The sequence below is a fragment of the Lampetra fluviatilis genome, chromosome 5 (genome assembly GCF_964198595.1).
Source record: "Lampetra fluviatilis chromosome 5, kcLamFluv1.1, whole genome shotgun sequence".
NCBI lineage: Eukaryota > Metazoa > Chordata > Hyperoartia > Petromyzontiformes > Petromyzontidae > Lampetra > Lampetra fluviatilis.
In genome coordinates, this window is record NC_136279.1 from 9,126,962 (window position 1) to 9,146,330 (window position 19,369).

The 19,369-nt window shown below is 50.4% G+C and overlaps 1 protein-coding gene across 2 annotated transcripts in view; it reads right to left on the minus strand.

Moving 5' to 3' along the window:
- Window positions 1-19,369, minus strand: part of LOC144932520 (protocadherin-17-like) — a 50,435-nt gene extending 31,066 nt beyond the window's left edge. The window contains exons 1-3 of one of the 2 annotated variants that reach the window (XM_078856689.1): window positions 19,277-19,369; window positions 17,006-17,080; window positions 1,071-2,283 (exon numbers count right to left, since the gene is read on the minus strand). In XM_078856689.1, coding sequence (XP_078712815.1) covers window positions 1,071-1,734 — 664 coding nt within the window. In that variant the 5' untranslated portion in view covers window positions 1,735-2,283; window positions 17,006-17,080; window positions 19,277-19,369. The remainder of the gene's footprint in view (window positions 1-1,070; window positions 2,284-17,005; window positions 17,081-19,276) is intronic. The other variant, XM_078856690.1, reaches the window with a different exon arrangement.

Sequence of the window (19,369 nt, forward strand, 5' to 3'; positions counted from 1 at the left end):
GGAAGAGGAGGCCAAATACCCTCAAGAGAGAGGCTCTCTACAGCTCCATTAAGTGGAGGCCCGACTGCCAGCAGTGGAATGAGCAAGCAATCACAGTGTTGCACCTTTCCCTTTTAAAAGAGATGGCAATGACTAAATTCACCTTCCATGCTCCCAATCGCATCAGATTGCATAGCCTAAGCACAGCTGAGCCTGCATAGTCCTTGGATGGGCGACCACCAGGGTTTAATTTCAGCCTGGTCTACCCAGGGCAGTGACCTGGAGTGCATTTCCACGCCCAGAAAGCCACATCCAGCATACGTCTCGCGATGGCTGTGGTCACGAGTCACGGGCCTACTCCAGCTAGCCAGGGACCCAGAATGTATTAAGAAATTAAGCCCATGTGGCCACCATCCATACAACAGGTGTTATAGGAAACTCGTCGCCAACCCGCATTGACGAGTGTGGTGAAATATGGCCAAATGAAACCCACACGAACCGCACGGCATGGGAAGGCCCTCGTCCAGCAGTTGATTAACAAAGAGATGTACACGTACGTACAAAGAAATTATAACAAAAACAAGAATTATAATTTTGAAACATGCAAATGTACCGCCCCTTTGTCAATCCCCTGCTGGTTTGAATCCAGGCATTCGCTTGTGATTAATGTCGGTTCTCAAGAGAAGTGAGAGTTGGTTGTCTCAGCTTGGTCACCAATGACTCGCATTGAACTTGGTTTTCCACCTTATTTTTCTAAAACCCAATAACGGAATGTATAAAAATGAAAAGAAATAATTAAGTTTGTCACGCAACATGATATACTCTCTGTAGCATGGTGCGTGGGGAAGTGCCGCCCCCTACTGTGTGAACTAGAAGCCACTTGCCAAAATCTCAGAGGTAGCTCTGTGATGTCCACTTCTGGGGACCATCATCTAACAAGATTGGTTGCACTGCCGTGTGAGCGTTCCAATTGAAGTTGACGTGACGCCAACCGCACAATCGGGATACAACTGGGGGGAAATCGTTTCTTTATTAAAATTATTCCTCGTCGTGTTCACCAGATCAGATTGCGGTCGTGTCACATCCCTCACCCAGCGAGACGAGCGACTCGGCGAAACTGGGTGCGTGGTCGTTGACGTCGAGGACGCTGACGAACACCCGCGCCAGCAGCGGCGGCAAGTCCAGCATGAGCTCCAGGGACAGCACGCAGGCGTCCGTGTCTCCGTCGGAACCTCCCGCACGCCCTGACCCCGCCATCGAGGAGATGCCGCCACCGGCACCTCCCCCGCCAACAAAATGTCCGGCACCTACTCCACCGCCGCCGCCGCCACCTCCGCCGCCCCCGTGCCGGCAGATCTCCTCCCGGTCGAGCCGCTTGCCACTGAGCCGCAGCTCCCCGCTCTGCTCGCTGGCCGTCACGTACGCGGTGCCGTTGCCCGAGGGCAGCGAGCGGAAGTTGCGCGAGCGGAGGTCGGCGGGGCCCGGGAGGCCCAGGTCGAAGGCCGCGCGGCCGACCAGCGTGCCCGGCGCACTCTCCTCCGGCACGGAGTAGCGCAGGGTGGTGGCCACCAGCGCCGCGGGGCCCGGCTGGGCGTCCGGGGAGCCCTGCGATGGCGATGGGGCCTGCGGGGCCCCCGACGCGGCGTGCAGCGCCAGCAAGGCGATGAGCGCGACCGCCGTGGAGAGGGGAGTCCTTCTGCGCTGCCGTCTCGGCTTCCTAAGCGACGGTGGCCTCGCTGATCCGTGGGGCATCATGGCGAGGCTGCCGTCGCTCAGGATCAGCGACGGGTTGTTTTCGGATTTGCGCGATATTCCGTGGAGTGGTGTGGTTTGTGGTGGTTGTTGTTCACGCAGACAAGTGGTAATTACTTTTGTGAATAATACGTGGCTATGTAAGTCTACTTTAAATTTCTTCACGAGTTACTGAAATGTTTAAAAAATTATATTTTTCCAAAATTAAATGCGGACGTGCCAGAAGGCTTTTAAATAGAAAATTGCACTTTATAAGTAGATGTAAAATATGTTAATGTGATAAAAAAAATAGATGAGTGGCTTATTTTCAAAAAATATAGATATACGATTTCATGATTATAGTTACATTAGATTTTTCTTTTTAAATACTTAACAGTAATAAAAAAAAAACTGATCATGAAAAACACATTTTTGCCAAAAATGTTAAACCGTAGAAGAATGATATCGAGTCGTTATTTGTATGAAGATGGGGCGCAAGGTAGACGTAGCAATGGTGTCTTCATCTCAGTTCCCTGGAAACACAATTCCAGCCTTGGCAAAGTTTGTTCCACCCTACACACATAAAGCACAAACACCTCCCATTAATCATTATATAATTAACAAACTTAAGCACGATAGCCGAATTCGACTCTGATTAGCTTACGAGAGCTGACAATATTAGGAACATTAACGGTGATTTGGCCATAGGACATAATCAACAGGCGCAACTTAAGGCAATATGGCAAATGACCACCTATGCCGCCTGTAATGTAATAGCAGTACAGCAAGTGGACATATGACAGCTCTCCTGTACAGCGGCAGGCTTCGTGTTATTCTCTCGATCGTGTGGAGTTTTCTTTGCCACGCTCTGCTTCCTTGTTCCCACAAGAGCAACATTCAAAACAACACCAACAGCAGCAGCGGCAGCGATGATAAAAGCTTCCCCAAGCCATCGACATTTTTTCACGATTCTGCGATGCAATAACCCACCTTAGCACCTGCACATGGGCTGATTTCATTGCACCATCTCCTGAGTGGATGAAATCATAGACGCGTTCCATTCCTTGGCTGCTAATCCACCGCTATTCCTGGCCATCCTGCCCAAATCCACTTACTCTTCTTCACAGATTGCAAAACAAATCAACCAAATATTCCAAGCACAGGACCCTCCTGGAAACAATGTCTTGAGACTCAGTGAAGCTTTCCTCGACGGACGAATTACATTATTGTCATTACTGTCAGTATGACCGATTGATTTAAATGGAATTGGCCAAACATATCAATTTGGTTCTCTGCAATAATGGCTAGACTCCAATGATGTATCGCGAATATAAGATCCACAATAGTTGCATCTGTTTAAAAAAAAGTGGCTCATTTAAACGTTTATTTAAATATTACATTTTGTGAAAATATATGAAATAAGAATTGAAATACACAGTGGTAATTAAATAACAACAACATAGCCATGATCCATTAAATGAGTGCTGTTTACAATGTTTTACTGTTATAGAAGACATTGCAACGCTTAATTGATGTCATCATTTTTTGACAGCACGTGGGTTATGTATTGCCAAGTTACAACGATTGCAAGACTTGTGGCAAGCTCATGTTGAGTGTGCTGGCAGTTGAATCATTTTCTAGCGAACTTGTCTCGTACAAAAACAAGAAGATGATGTGAAATGAGGGTTATACACATTTATGGGAAAAATTGATATCACGGTCTATTCGGTGTTGAGACGTAATGTTTTCCTGGGAAAATTAATGAAGATATTGTTGTATACAGCCCTTGGTCTCCTCCACTGCTGGATGAAAGCCTCCCCACCCCATCCCCCGGCACCCCCTCCGGCCCCACACCGTGTTGGTCGTGGTGGTTGTTTGACCAGACTTGACCACGCAGATCGATGCTGGTAGATCAAGTGGAGGAACCCTGAGACCGTTCAGATATCGCTCGCTACTGATGTTAGCCGTGGCCTAGAATCAACGGATAGTGTTTCCTCATTGTGGGGGGGGCCCAAATGCAGAAAAAAACATTCTTCCCCTACTTAAAATTATAAAATGCCACTGAGATGACAGAAAAGATATAGACGACAGATATATTGAGATAAGAGATATGTGGACAAAATATAAAGATGTTATGACATTAGAGAAGAGGGATTTCGACAAGATAGAGATGAAAGAGATGCATTGGCTTTGATGTGAATTATCTTATTATGTTCAGTACATTCTATAGTTGAAGAGGATATCTGATGCACGCCAAAGCTTTTGTTTCATCAATACAGTATGGTGACCCCTTGAGATACTTGGGGCTCCACTCTTGCTCCTGTGCATGGTCTGCGAATGCCAATAGCGCCGCCGCACTGAGCCGCGAGCTAACCGCTGCGCCACCGCTCCCTGCCCACCCCCCCACGACCATTGCGATGGCACCGCCAAGGTGCGACTCCCATGCCGTCGCTACAAGGTTAAGTGGCTGCCACGTCTCACAGCCACGAGCACCGCGAACGCATTATACTCGCGCCATTTACCCCCCCCCCCCCCCCAAAAAAAAAACACAGACGCAATTCTACCTGGTAAAAGTGCAAACAAAAAAATAATGGCATTATTGATTTAATAATAATATAAACAGGAAATAATTACTGCGAAGATAATAATAGCTGACCCCCCCCCCCATCCCTCCCCCACGTGAGCGTGTCCGGTCCCCACGTGTCCCTTGCCGCAGAGATAACGGATCTCGCGGGCTCCCACCTGTTTTAAGGACGCCTAATTGAATAGCGGTAACAATTACGTCGCCTCCCACGTTCTCTCCAACACCCCCCCCCCAACGCGGCTCGGGTCAATGGTGCAATCCCGGGAGCCGCCCACACCTGTGGCTCCGTGGGCGACACCATCGCGCGAGGTGGCGGCACGCGGGGGGATTTCGTGCGTCGCGTGCGAAACGGGGGTGGGTGAGACGGGAGGGTGATTGTTTTTTGGTTGTTTTTGGGTGCCCGAGGGGGGTGGTTAGTGGGGGGGAGGGTGGCAAGGGAGTAGGGGGGGTAAGAGGGAGGAGCTGGGGTGGTGAATGCCTCTCTGTGGGGGGCGCTCGTTAGGATTAATTGCAATCAATTGTAACATTTAATTATGCCACTGGGGCTTGTGGGTAATGGTGGAGCTTTGTTAAGCGAGGGAGGGGGTGGGGGTAGTGGGTGCGAGAGAGGGAAGAGAGAGAGAGGAGAGAGCAGTGGCAGCAGTGGTGGCAGTGGCGGCAGTGGTGTCGCTCTCGTGTGTGCAGGCGGCGTAACTGCACCGGAGCCCAGGGGAGACGACGGTGGGGAGAGACAGGGGATAGAACAAAGGGGAGCAGGGAGGAACGGAGAGAGGGAGGAAAAAAAGAGAGAGGGAGGAACGAAGGAGCAGAGCTTGAAATATTTCGTGAAATCTTTCATTTAAACAGGGGGGGCACATAAAGCAAAGCATTGAAAAAACCGCAATGATGAACGAAGTAAAGTTCCGACTACACCGAGCATCTTTTTGTTTCCTCTGATCGTAAAAAAAGAGAGGGAGAGAGCGAAGGAGGGATGGAGGCAGATTGGACAGGCCACCCTGTAGACTGAGTCACACCGCCTTCCTGGAGCTGCTGGCGAGCGAGGATGGGATCGCGTGCTCCGTATCTGAACATGGGCCTCTGAATAATAATAATTATAATCATTGAGCCTCTGAGCTACCCGAACCCTCGTTTGCCCAACCCAAACCCTAACTTTTAGTCCCTCGATCAAAGCCATTGACGCCTCTCTGTCACTGTGGATATATTGCCGTAGGCGGAGATAGACTTTCTATATATGGGGGGGGGGGGGGGGGGCGTTCGCTTTGTCCCTCACATTAAGAATCTCAGGTATAGATAATTAATACATTAATTTGTTATTGTAAACTACTCACAATAAACTAATAGAGGTGTCCAGTTTGGGCGGAGCGTTCCCCCCCTCCCGTGCCCCCCCCCAAAAAAACTCTGCCCACGGCGGCAAGGGGCATGTAACAACAAAAATCAACGCTCAAATGTGGAACGAACCCGAAGTTTAAAAAAAATACCAGAACAGAGGTTTCGTCTGATCGCCGACAAAGCGCGAGGAGGAAGCAGAGAAGAATGAAGGCGCCGCTGAGGCAAGAGGGCCGAGTGGATTTCGGAAGCACACGTCAGATACCAAAGATGTGAGGCCTGATCATGAGTGCCGTACCAACAACAACAACCGTGAAGTGGCTTTGCACTTGAGCTGTGATGTCAACCAATTAGGACAGTGATTCAGGTGGAAACGGCGAGTCCCGCCTGGCTTTGTGATGAGGGGCAGAGAAGTGCTTATCGGACCCCGCGGGATCTGAAACTCACCTTTCTCCATCCACGCCGGGATGGCGATGATGGTTGCATTCAATTTTGCGTACGTGTGAAACCGTAGACTTATTAATACGTATCCCATATTCGATTTAGATTTTTTTGTTGTTGTAATAATAACCGACAAGATGATACATTCGGAATGTACCACGGAATGTGTTAGCAAATCACCTGGAACTTGCCCGATCAGGTCACACCTGGGAAGCTAAGCAGATTTCGAGCCTGGATAGTGGTTTGGATGTGCGGACACTTCGTATAAAACTGGTGTTGTAGACTGCTTCGGGGCAACTTTGCGGGCAGTTCAGCGAGATCATTCGTTGCCATGTACTGCTATGCCGCATGTGCCCCTCATCCAACGCGCACTCTCACCAGCGTGGTGAAGTATGGTTAACCAACCCCCACGACCGACTTGGCAGGGAGATGATCTCGTCCTTCATCCAGCGAAGGACGCTATTGACAAAGGGCTGTATATACTTTTCAACAGATACTGCAGACCGATGAGGAAATATCTCCTGTAGATATAATAGGACATGCTATACAAATGAGGTACTATAATAATAAAAAAAACATAATTCGCCGCCCTTCATTAATCCACTGCTCGATGCAACGGCTCACCAAGCCATGTCAGGCTTGGGGGTTATTTGACCATACTTCACCACGCTGGTCATTGTGGCTTTCTGAAGAGAGGCTGGGGTTTGCCAGGACCGGTTTCAGACATCACTCACCACTGATTAATCTAATCCTATCGGGGAATTGAACTTAGGTGAGTATATAGGACAGACCGCTGCCCCAATCGTTCCTACACTGCCCCGAGACCTGCGTAATAGCGACGAGTTAAGAGATAACGACAGAGACTTACAAAAGAAAAGATCCTTTTTAGCAGAGATGCTACAGATAAAGATGCTATAGAGAGACAGACGATGAGTTGCTGCCGAAATATTCATGACTTTACTGTGATACGCTCCAGAAAGTGAGACGCACCTCAACGCTTGCGGTAAAAATGTTTAAATACTCGAAATAATAGGTACTATTGAGAATAATTGGATGAATGCATCTTCGCGAAGGCAATGTATATTGTTAAAGCTGTTTTAGTGTGAGATACTACACGTGGTTTGGAGATCTATAGGTGATTGAGATTACATAGGGGAGATCTATTAGCAGAGATGCGGCAGAGGGAGCTGCTATATTCATGCTATAAATACATCTTAGAGATGCTGCAGAGATGTACCGTAGAGATACAGACATATGCTGTATATGGAGAGATATTAGAGATAGTATGGAGGGAGATGCTGTGGAAACAAACGTACAAATGCTACTGATCGTACAGGGAGATGCTCTGGAGATGCTATAAATGTAGATGCTACAGACTAGATGGATGATAGATACGTTAGATATGCGCATACGGTAGTGGGAGATCCTATATAGATACGTATATATGCCATCGGGAGAGATTATCGCGATCATATAGATTATATGAAGATAATGAACATAAAGAAAACTACTACAGCGAGATAAACTGTAGAGTTAGCTGCTATAGAGTTGCTAGTATAGAGATTATGTATATATGCTATATATAAAATAGATATCACATATATAGGGAGACGCTATAAATAGGCCTAACAGGGAGATTATATTGAAAGATCTGCTATAGAGACGCTGTAAATGGTGATATGCTGTAGAATATAGATGTATATCCACACATGGATATACTAACGGGATGGCACATAGGGACATGTTCCAGAGATATACTGATGAGAGATTAACTGGACGGGATTACGTGCATATACTTTAGATATCTACTCTAGAGATATATATACTGTAGATATTGTAGATGCCTACACTGCAGCAAGAGAGGGGCTCCGCAGATAGATGCTGTAGCGATGTGGACTCCAGATGAGATTCTTTAGAGGCAGTGTGAAGATGCGTCCTGTGGATATGTATATACTGTAGAGTGATGGGCGATGCAGATGGATGCGGTAGCGATGTTATCCTGCAGAGCAGCTTCAATAGAGGTGCTGCTGTAGTGGTGTAATGCTGTAGAGAGAGGGGCTATGCAGCGGATTCTGCGGAGTGTTTCTCTTTGATTGTAACGGTGACGTAATGATACATGTTACACGGGGCTCGCGTGAAAATGAACGCTGGGAATGCGAGTTTGGACAAGCCAGACTAGCACATCACCACACACACTGCATACACACCACCCACACACCACGCACACACACACTAATCATACCTTGTACACATCCACACATATCTCACACCTCTCTCGCACACGTTTCACACACACACACACCACTCTCACACACACACCACTAATCATACCCCTTACATAGCCCACTCACACACTACACACACCACTCTATCTCACACACACACGCACACCACTCTTACTCCACTCACACACACGGGACCTGTCTCACACACACCACTCGCACACTCGACACACAGCTCGCTTTCAAACGCACACACACATCCAGAACCACCTCTCACGCACGGCTCTCTGTCACACACACCACACACATTTCCCATAGGCCACCCACCTCTCATACCGAACACCTCTCTCGACATACACCCTTAACACACACACACAAACACCTCTCACACCTCTCGCACACAAACACACATATCTAAAATATATCACTCACACCCCACACACACCCCACACACACCACGCCTCACCATCCACGCATATACAAAACAAAGACAAAGATCCCCTGTATAGGCTTAACAGACTATTGGGGCAAGTGCTGTTAGCGAGTGTGGTACACGAGGGGGGTTGGTGGCCAACACCACGCCCGGCCGCCTTTGTCTCCCCAGTGGCGATGATTTTACACAGCACCAGGTACTCATTTGAGGCTGAGTAGACCTAGGGGAGGCCCAGGACCGGTTCAGACAATCGTTAAGGGTGTTGGCCGTAAGCGGGAATCGAACTCGAGTCGCCTGAATCATAGCGCAGCGCGTTACCTGCTACACTACCGCTCCCCACACACACCCCACACACCCCACACACACCCCACACACACCCCACACACACCCCACACACACCCCACACACACACCCCACACACACCCCACACACACCCCACACACACACCCCACACACACCACACACACACCCCACACACACCCCACACACACCCCACACACACCCCACACACACCCCACACACACCCCACACACACACCCCACACACACCCCACACACACCCCACACACACACCCCACACACACCCCACACACACCCCACACACACCCCACACACACCCCACACACACACCACACACACCCCACACACACCCCACACAAACCCCACACACACCCCACACACACACCCCACACACACCCCACACACACCCCACACACACACCCCACACACACCACACACACACCCCACACACACCCCACACACACCCCACACACACCCCACACACACCCCACACACACCCCACACACACACCCCACACACACCCCACACACACCCCACACACACACCCCACACACACCACACACACACCCCACACACACCCCACACACACCCCACACACACCCAACACACACCCCACACACACCCCACACACACCCCACACACACCACACACACCCCACACACACCCCACACACACACACCCCACACAAACCCCACACAAACCCCACACACACCTCACACACCCCACACACACCCCACACAAACCCCACACACACCCCACACACACCCCACACACACCCCACACACACCCCACACACACCCCACACACACCTCCCACACACACACCCCACACACCCCACACACACCACACACCTCCCGTACACACACCCCACACACACACCACACACACCCCACACACACCTCCCACACACACACCCCACACACCCCACACACACCACACACCCCACACACACCACACACACACACCATACAAACCCCATACACACCCCACACACACACACCTCACGCTCCCCACACACACCCCACACACACAAACCTTCCGCACACACCTCCCGTACACACACCCCACACACACCCCACACACACCTCCCACACACACACCCCACACACACACCACACACACCATACACACACACCACACACACACCACACACCTCCCGTACACACACCCCACACACACACCACACACACCCCACACACACCTCCCACACACACACCCCACACACACACCACACACACCATACACACACACCACACACACACCACACACCTCCCGTACACACACCCCACACACACACCACACACACCCCACACACACCTCCCACACACACACCCCACACACACACCACACACACCATACACACACACCACACACACACCACACACCTCCCGTACACACACCCCACACACACACCACACACACCCCACACACACCTCCCACACACACACCCCACACACACACCACACACACCATACACACACACCACACACACACCACACACCTCCCGTACACACACCCCACACACACACCACACACACCCCCACACACACCACACACACCCTACACACACCTCACACACACCTCCCGCACACACCTCCCGTACACACACCCCACACACACACTACACACACCCCACACACACCTCCCACACACACACACCCCACACCCTACACACACCCCACACACACACCACGAACACCTCCAACAAACACACCCCACACACACTCTCCTCCCCTCTACACCAGACATATTTCACACACATACACCCCACACCCCCCCCACACACCAGACATACTTCACACACACCCCCCACACACACACTTCCCACACACCTCACGCTCCCCACACACACCTCAATACCCCCTTACACACACACACCTCACGCTCCCCAGACACACCTCAATACCCCCTTACACACACCCCTCACGCTCCCCACACACACCTCAATACCCCCTTACACACACACACCTCACGCTCCCCAGACACACCTCAATACCCCCTTACACACACACACCTCACGCTCCCCAGACACACCTCAATACCCCCTTACACACACACACCCCTCACGCTCCCCACACACACCTCAATACCCCCTTACACACACACACCCCTCACGCTCCCCACACACACCTCAATACCCCCTTACACACACACCCCTCACGCTCCCCACACACACCGCAATACCCCCTTACACACAATGCATCCACCCCCACCCCACGCTCCCCACGCACTCACGCGCGCGCTGCAATGGAAGCCGCGGTCCTTCAAATGCGCGCGGTGCGCGGTGCAGGCGACATGCACCGCGCAGCGACCCCTCTCCTCCTCCTCCTCGCTGCTGTTGCTGCTGCTGCTGCCTGTCTGTGTCTCCCTCCCTTCGTAGACAGCGGCTCATTCACACAGGCGCTTCTCTCTCGCTGTGTCCCTCACACAGGTAGTCTCTCCCAACTGCAGGAGGTCACGGGACAGACCCCAGGTGTTGTGCGTTAGCCACCTGAGATGTCTCACAGATGCCACCACCTGTGCCGTGCTCCCCATTGTGCCGACTTGCTGCGTTGCAGCCGCCCGGCGCTCTGCTCGTTGTTGTGAGCGTCGCTCGTCGTTTTTGTTGTTGTTGTTGTTGGAGGGCGACTTGACTCCCCTCCCAAAACTGCCCACGAGCTGCCTTCACGAGCCTCCTCCACAGAGGGAGGCCGAACTTCCCACCGCAGTGAATGACTCGTATTTCTGGAAGGTCTCCGAGGGCTTCAGTTCCCTGGCTCCCACCGGTTGGGGTTTGGCCAGATGAAATAAGCGCCTCGATCTCCGGCATCTTTTAAAAAAATATATATTGGTATTCAATTCAAGGTAGAGGGGTTAACAGCACATCACACCTGTCCAGTGCCCCCCGTTAGCCACTGCGGTGGATGTAAACACGCCATGTGGTAATCAGCTGACTGATGTCAGCCTTTCCCCCATCGCATCACTCAGAACGCACGCAGCGGTGTTGCCATCTGACATCCACGAGTAGGTGGGGGGTTATTTTGCCAAATTACAACACCACACACTCCCCTGCACACTCTCACACACTTCCAGACGATCTCACTCTCTCACATAGGCAGACACTCTCACACACTCTCCTACACGTTGTTATTTTTCAAATGTTTATCCTTTCACTCGTAGTATTTTCTCTCATACATTCACACAGAGTATCACACACACACACTTTCCCGCATACACTCGCACACTCTTACAAACATCACGTCCTTCATAGACAAAAGTATATACAAAGATCCCCCTGTTGGGGCAAGTGCTGTTAACCAGCATCTATGAGAGGGCAGAAAAGACACGGAATGGGTGGCCAACACCACGCCCAGCCGCCTTTGTCTTCCCAGTGCTGGGTTACCACGGTGGCGAGATGTTAACAACCTCGCCTGTATATTTGGAGTTTTTGTGTCTCTCCCTCCGTAGTCGCGTGGATTTTTCTCTGGGCCCTTCAGTTTTCCATCCACATTTAGAAACATGCGTTTAGAGTATATTATAAATGTTCACTTGATAAGCCACTTCGTTGAGCTATCATTTGTGGCCAGGTCGCTTCTGAAAAAAAGCTCTTATGCAGCTCAGTGGGCCTTAGGGGCAGTCCATAAATGACGTCACCCGATTTTGGACAAATTTTGACCCCCGCCCTCGTCACACGGCGTCCCAAAAAGTCAGACCTCCCCCCTCATAGATGACGTCACAAAGCTCTGCCCCCCCCCCCAAATAAAACATGCTTCAAATCGCTTTAAACTATTATCATTGTAGTGCGTATTTAATGTGCCGCTGCACTCTGATGTTGTAGGAGAGAACATTTATTTAAAAAAGTCTATTTAATTAAGTAGAACGTGTTGGCTATATTTATTTAAAGTTGCGCATTTTTAGGTGACGTCACATTTCTCCCCCCCCCGTCACACATCGTCACAAATGTCCGACCTCCCCCCCCCCAGGTGCGTGACGTCATTTATGGACGGCCGCTTACCTGAAAAAGAATAAGTTGATAGTTTTAGTTTACACATTGCAGCAGGTACTCGTTTCAGCCTGAGTTAACGTTGCGGAGGCCCATGATCGGTTCAGATGTCGTGAGCGGGGATCGAATTCGGGGTCGCCGAATCGATGGGTTCGTATTGCATCGCGCTCACCACTGCGCCACCGCTCCTCATCTCTCCATATCCTCCCTGTCACACTGTCACTTGTACTCTCTCTCTCACGCTCTCTCACACTCTCTCAAACACACACACTCTCACTTCTACTCTCTCTCACACTCACTCTCTCACACTCTCTCTCTCTCACACTTTCTACCGGGGGTTGGGGATCAGGGTCCCCGTCAACATTTTGAATGAAAAATTAAGCTCTGGTGACGAGTGGTATCTGAAAAGATCCCCGGGCATCCCGTTTACCAAGCGGTGTACTGGCGAACGTGGTGAAGTATGGTCAAAGAGGCCCCGTAGCTGACACGGCATAAGAAGCCCTTCACCCAGCAGTAGATTGATAAAGGGCTGCACATTTGATTACATTACTATATTTGTATTCGTATTGTCTATCGCCTGTCCTCTCTTCCACGTCTCTAGTCCGGGTGCATGCGTGGTAGACGGGCTCCTCTCGTCCAGCAACGGATTCGTGATGTTGGGATTTGTGGTGGGGGGTGATGGAGGAGAATGGGTGATGCCGTGGGGGGATAAGGAGGCTGATGGTAGGTGGTCTGATGGAGAGGTAGGAGTGAAGGGTGAGAGTGATGCGAGAGAGGAGTGTTGGTAGGGTAACAGTGATGGGATGAGAGTAATTGAGTGGACTGATGGGTTGGGCCGAGTCATGGGAGGGTTGGGTGATGGGCTGGAATGATGGCAGTGTGAAAGTTGTCGGAGTATGAGGATGATTGGGAGTGCGAGAGTGATGTGAGAGGTGAGTGATGGGGTGGGTGATGGAGAGTTTGCAGTGATGGGAGGATGGAGTGATGCTGGTTGGGGCGATGTTGAGGTGTAGTGATGGGGAGAGGTGAATCTAATGAGCGTGATGGGGTGAGCGATAGAGGGGTAATGTGATGGGGTGAGTGATGGTAGGGTGATGTGATGGGGTGAGTGATGTTGCTCGGCGGGATGTGGAGCGATGTGGTGCGCGATGGAAGGATGATGTAATGAGGGTGAGTGACGGAAGGTCAGAGCATGGGGGGGAATAATGAGGTGGAGTGATGCTGGAGAGTGATTAGAGATCTGAGTGATGGGAGGGTGGAGTGATTGGGAGGTCCTGAGGGCGGGCGAGAGGGGGAGGCTGTGAGTGATGGAGGGGAGGTCGTCGTGATGTGATGTAGTAATGAGAGGGTGGGAATGATGGGAGGTGGGAGGTGATGGCGGAGAAATTTGAGCTCTGAGTGATGGGGCGGAGTGATGGGAGGGTGGGAGTGATGGTGTGGAGTGAGGCAAGCCTGCACACTCCGTAAACCTCCGCTTCCACCGCATGACAGAGAATGTAATCACAGTACAGTACACGTCCATACTGCACATGACTACAGTCCGTACCAATTAAATTCGCAGTGCAATACAATGTGGGTTTATGTAGCTTCTACATGCGACAGCATATCAATATGTTGTAGGGAAACGGTGGGAATATTTACGTGAGAGAGCGAGGCAGTCGTTAGGCTGATGATCAGTGGGCAGCGAGTCTCTAAGTACCGTACATGGGTATCCGTGAGTCTATGAGTATGCGATTCTATGGGGTTTCTATGTAAGTCTGTGAATATTCGTGCGAGACTAAGGTTCTCCGTGTAAGCCTACGAACCTCTGAGTGAGTCTCAGTGCATTTATGTAACTCTGTGGGTTCTCTGTGCGAGTCCATAGGAAACAATACAATGTGGATGTATGAGAGCGTCCAAATGGGACCGCGTCTCCGGACGCTGGAAAAAACAATTGTGTGAATTTATTTCAGGGAAAGAAAGAGGCAGTCGTGAGCAGAGCAAAGAAGCAGGCATTGAGCCTGGACTTGAACAGGGAGAGGGGGAAGGATCAAGGCAGTCGACAGCACTGACAGCTCGGAGGGAAGGGACCTCCAGCAGCAGAGGAGAATTGGCAAATCAAATCCTTTATTTAACCACCCGAGAGCACATTGGGATTCATCAGGTCCCTTTTGCAAGGTTGTGGGGGAAGGGGCAGTCTGAAACTCTACAGCCGCAGCACAGCGAGCATCCGCTAACGTTTCACCTTTAAGCGTAAATCGCACCGTTCTTATATAAACAACGGTCGTGACACCGGTGAGTTCATAATGGGCTGCACGCACAGCGAGAGATGACGTCACCCTCGCGCCAGCGCTGATCGTCGAGCAAAGCGACTTTTGCTGCCCACGAGGCCATCGGGGGTGCCACCCATCTCCATTCTCCTATCGCGCCCCCTAAGCCAATGGTCGTACGCTCCACATTCCCTTGACGAGACAAGTCCGACTATCCCAAATGCGGGAGAATAATACAGCGAGTGTTGATTTTATCGGACTCGCCGATACGATGTTGGTGATGATTGTGGTGGTGGTGTGCCGCACTAGCGCCAACAGTCTGTTAAGGCTATACGGGGGATCTGTGTCTTTTGTGGGCCGTGCCGACATTCATAAGTGCTCGCTGACGGCACTTGCCCCAAAATGTCTGTTACGGCTCTAAGGGGGATCTTCGGTGGTGGTGATGATGATGATGGCAATTATGATGCCATTTAAATTTCGATGTAAAGCTTTCGTGACTGCAGGGATTCATATTCTTTGTTCTTTCGGTGAAGTCACGTAGAAGAGAAATAATAAAATAATAAAAATAAAACAATTAAATTCTCACGACGTTTCGATTGCAACACAAGCAATCATCAGGTGTGAAACCCACACCTGATGACGATGATACCATTGTTGGGTGGAGTCGATACTCGACTGGGAATTGAACTCAACAACGACTTGTTTGAAGCGAATGCTGTACCCAGAAAATGATGATGGTGACTGTGATGAATACGATGATGATCACAGTTCTTGTGATAATGACTGTGATGATGTTCATGACTTTGACGACAATGATGATGATTACGATGATGACTGCGACGATGCGACTAAGACGCTGATGTCTGTGATGACGATGATTGTTGTTGTTGACTGATGATGATAATGATGATTATGATGACTGTGGTGATGACGATAATGATTGTCAAGAATCTGACGACAACTACAACAATGATGTAATAATTAATGTACGTCCGTCGTGGGAATCTAACCTTGCGTCACGTATCTCTCAGGCCCAGCAACGCAAACAATGACTGTTCTGATCATTATCGAGTAGCAAGCAACTCTCTGTCAGAAATCAGCAGTGGACGTCCTATGGACGTACTGTCCCTGCCATCGGAATGTGGATTGTCCACTGCTGGCATAGCATAGGTCCGTCAAAGGCAGTGATCGGCGCCAGAGGAGGCTCCTTTGAGCCGAGAGACGTTTTGATGGTTTTTGCTGTAATAATGATGATGAATATTAACGATACTAATGGGCATTGGGTGTTAGTGTGTGAAGTGTGTGTATGTACGTGTGATTATAGACCTTACACACACACACATCGGCATGTATGAGCGTGTATACGTGTGATTAGTCATCGCACACAGCCACATATCTACACCCTGACGGACATGCACATACATACACATACAAAAATAAAGATTACCCGTGTAGGCTTCACATGCTGCTAGGAGCAAGTGCTGTAATGAATGCCGCCACGGCGAACAAGGCATGTATGTATGTACGTGGTCAGCACCACACCCGGCTACCTTTGTCTCCCCAGATATGATGCTTATACACCGCACCAAATACTCATTTAAGGCTGAGCCGACCCAGGGGAACACCGCACCTTTCGTGCGTCGTCTCGTATATTCGCTGACAACACTTGCCCCACCTTCATGTGTAGACTATACGGGGGATCTTTTTTAAATATATATTTAAGAAGGAGCGTGGGCGCACGCCATCTCGCATCGCCCACCTGTTAACGTGAGCTCTTGGCGAACCCGGCTGATTGCATTAAGTGGATGCGAGCCCATGTCCACGCACTGTGCACCTACACACAGACACACGCGCGTATACACTGACACCGAGTCCTATTGGTACACCACATTCATTGCACGCATACCAATTGCCCATCGACGGTATACCACCGGCACATTGTATAAACGCGCAAATATGCACGTGTGCCAACACCAATACGCCACCGTGGTGACGGTGACGTCACCACGGCTCTTGTGCCAGGCCAGGTGCACTTTGAGGCCACGCACACACGAAGTGAGCGCATGCCCGTTGCACGTAAACATCTGGTTTTGGTAAACGGAAAACCGGTAACCGTTTTTAGAATCGATTACCGGTTCAGAAAGTCAGTAGTGCGTGCACCGGTTGGCACGCGCCAACGTACAAACCGCACGGCGGTTCTAAGTATTTGCCCTCGTTTCTCAGTGAAATGGCAAAGATCGGAGCAGTCCCGCAATCGCTTCCTGACGACACTGCTGGCAGACGGGGCCTCCAGGGAAGGGGGGGGTGCCCTGGGCGAGTCTTTTGGGTCTCCTCTTCCACACTGAGCAGACTTCACGGACGAAGAAGAAGAGGTGGTGGTGGTGGTGTGCGTTACCCACACTTCACCCAGCCGCACTCGAACCTGCCCGGCTGCCCGTTTTGCTTGCTGTGACGTGTACACTCATTTATACCGGAGGAGATTTTAAGAGTGACTCGACTTGCCCCCATTGTTTTAGCTGCCGCACCTGAAGATCGAATCCATTGCAAAGTCCAGTGTGTTAACCATTGGATTACGACAGCTTCCCTTCGTTTCTCAGTTATAAAAAGGTAACAAAATACAGTGTTATGCTTAGTGATGAACATTTACGTTCGTGCGGTAACCGGTTTTTTTATGGGGTTTTTCCATTCGGTTATTGGCAATGCAAAAAAATTCCCGATGTTAACAACCTGAACATAGACTGTGTGCCTACACATTATAGGCTACATATACACACACACATAGCAAGTCATTATTTATATACAATACACACATACGCGTGTCCTACACACGCGCAATTATACAACAAATACACACGCGTCTACACACATGTCAAATATACAGGTAGACTCATACTACACCTCCACATTCGGGCTGCACAAGTATACGAATGTGATTGCACACATTTGTAGGCATACACGGATGTGAATGCCCAGTGTATGGGGAACTCACACACACACACGGCATACCTTCACACATTGCCCACAAATTGCACACACGTTGCCCTGTTATACAATTTGCATTTATATGGCCATGCTAATCTATACACTCGTGTCCATTTGTGTACGCCGTGTGTTGATGCGTATGCGTGTGTGTACGTGTGTGCGTGCGTACACGCGTGGGCGTGTGTATGCATTGCGTATACAACAGGCTCGTGTACTCCATCCTCTTAATTAATTACATCCTCTTCATGCGTGTATACGCCTCCAAAGTACACACCCATGAGGATCTGTTCCAACGTGTGTCTGTGTGTATGTATAAGCTGGTGTGCACATGGATGTACGTGTGCCTATGTGTGGGCATGCGTGTGTAAATACGCACATGCATGCGCGTGTGGACATGTATGTTACACGTGCACATGAATGACAGGGTGATTGCATTCACACGTATGCAATCGTGTATATGTGCTTGTAAGTCGGTACGTGTGTGTATGTGCGTGAGAGTACACACACATACACAAGCCGACACGTACACAGATCTACACGTGTGAATGTCATCGTGTATGTACGTTCCTGTCGGTATGTGTGTATATGCACGCATGAACAAGCGTATATTTCTCCGTTTGTGTACGCTCATGGAGGTGTACGGATGTGTGCGTACACGTACGTGATATGCTTCGCTGTATGCGTGCGTGTGCACACTCGTGTACGCGTGTCCATCTATGTTGGCTCGTATATGTTGGCACGTTCATGTAGGCATGCAAATATGTATGTGTGCATGCACGCGTGTATACATATGTCAATGTAGACGCGCGCGTGTACACACGTGCGTGTACACACACACGCGTGTACACGTGTGCATTTGGCGGCGTGCACGTGTGCATACGTTCATGTAGGTGTGTGTGTGTCTTTTGTACAAGCGTGCACACCGTGTGCGTGTCGGCGGGTATGTGCTATGTACGTCCACGTAGGCGTGTGCGCGCGTGTGTGTGTACACGTGTGTGTGTACACGCGTGCGCAAGCCGCGTGTGCGCTCGGCATCACCGCCACTCACCCGATCGCTCCCGCGAGCTGCATCGTTTCCCCGACATCGCGCTCATCCCACTCTCTCCTTCCCCCCCACCACCACCCCCTCTCTCCAAATCCT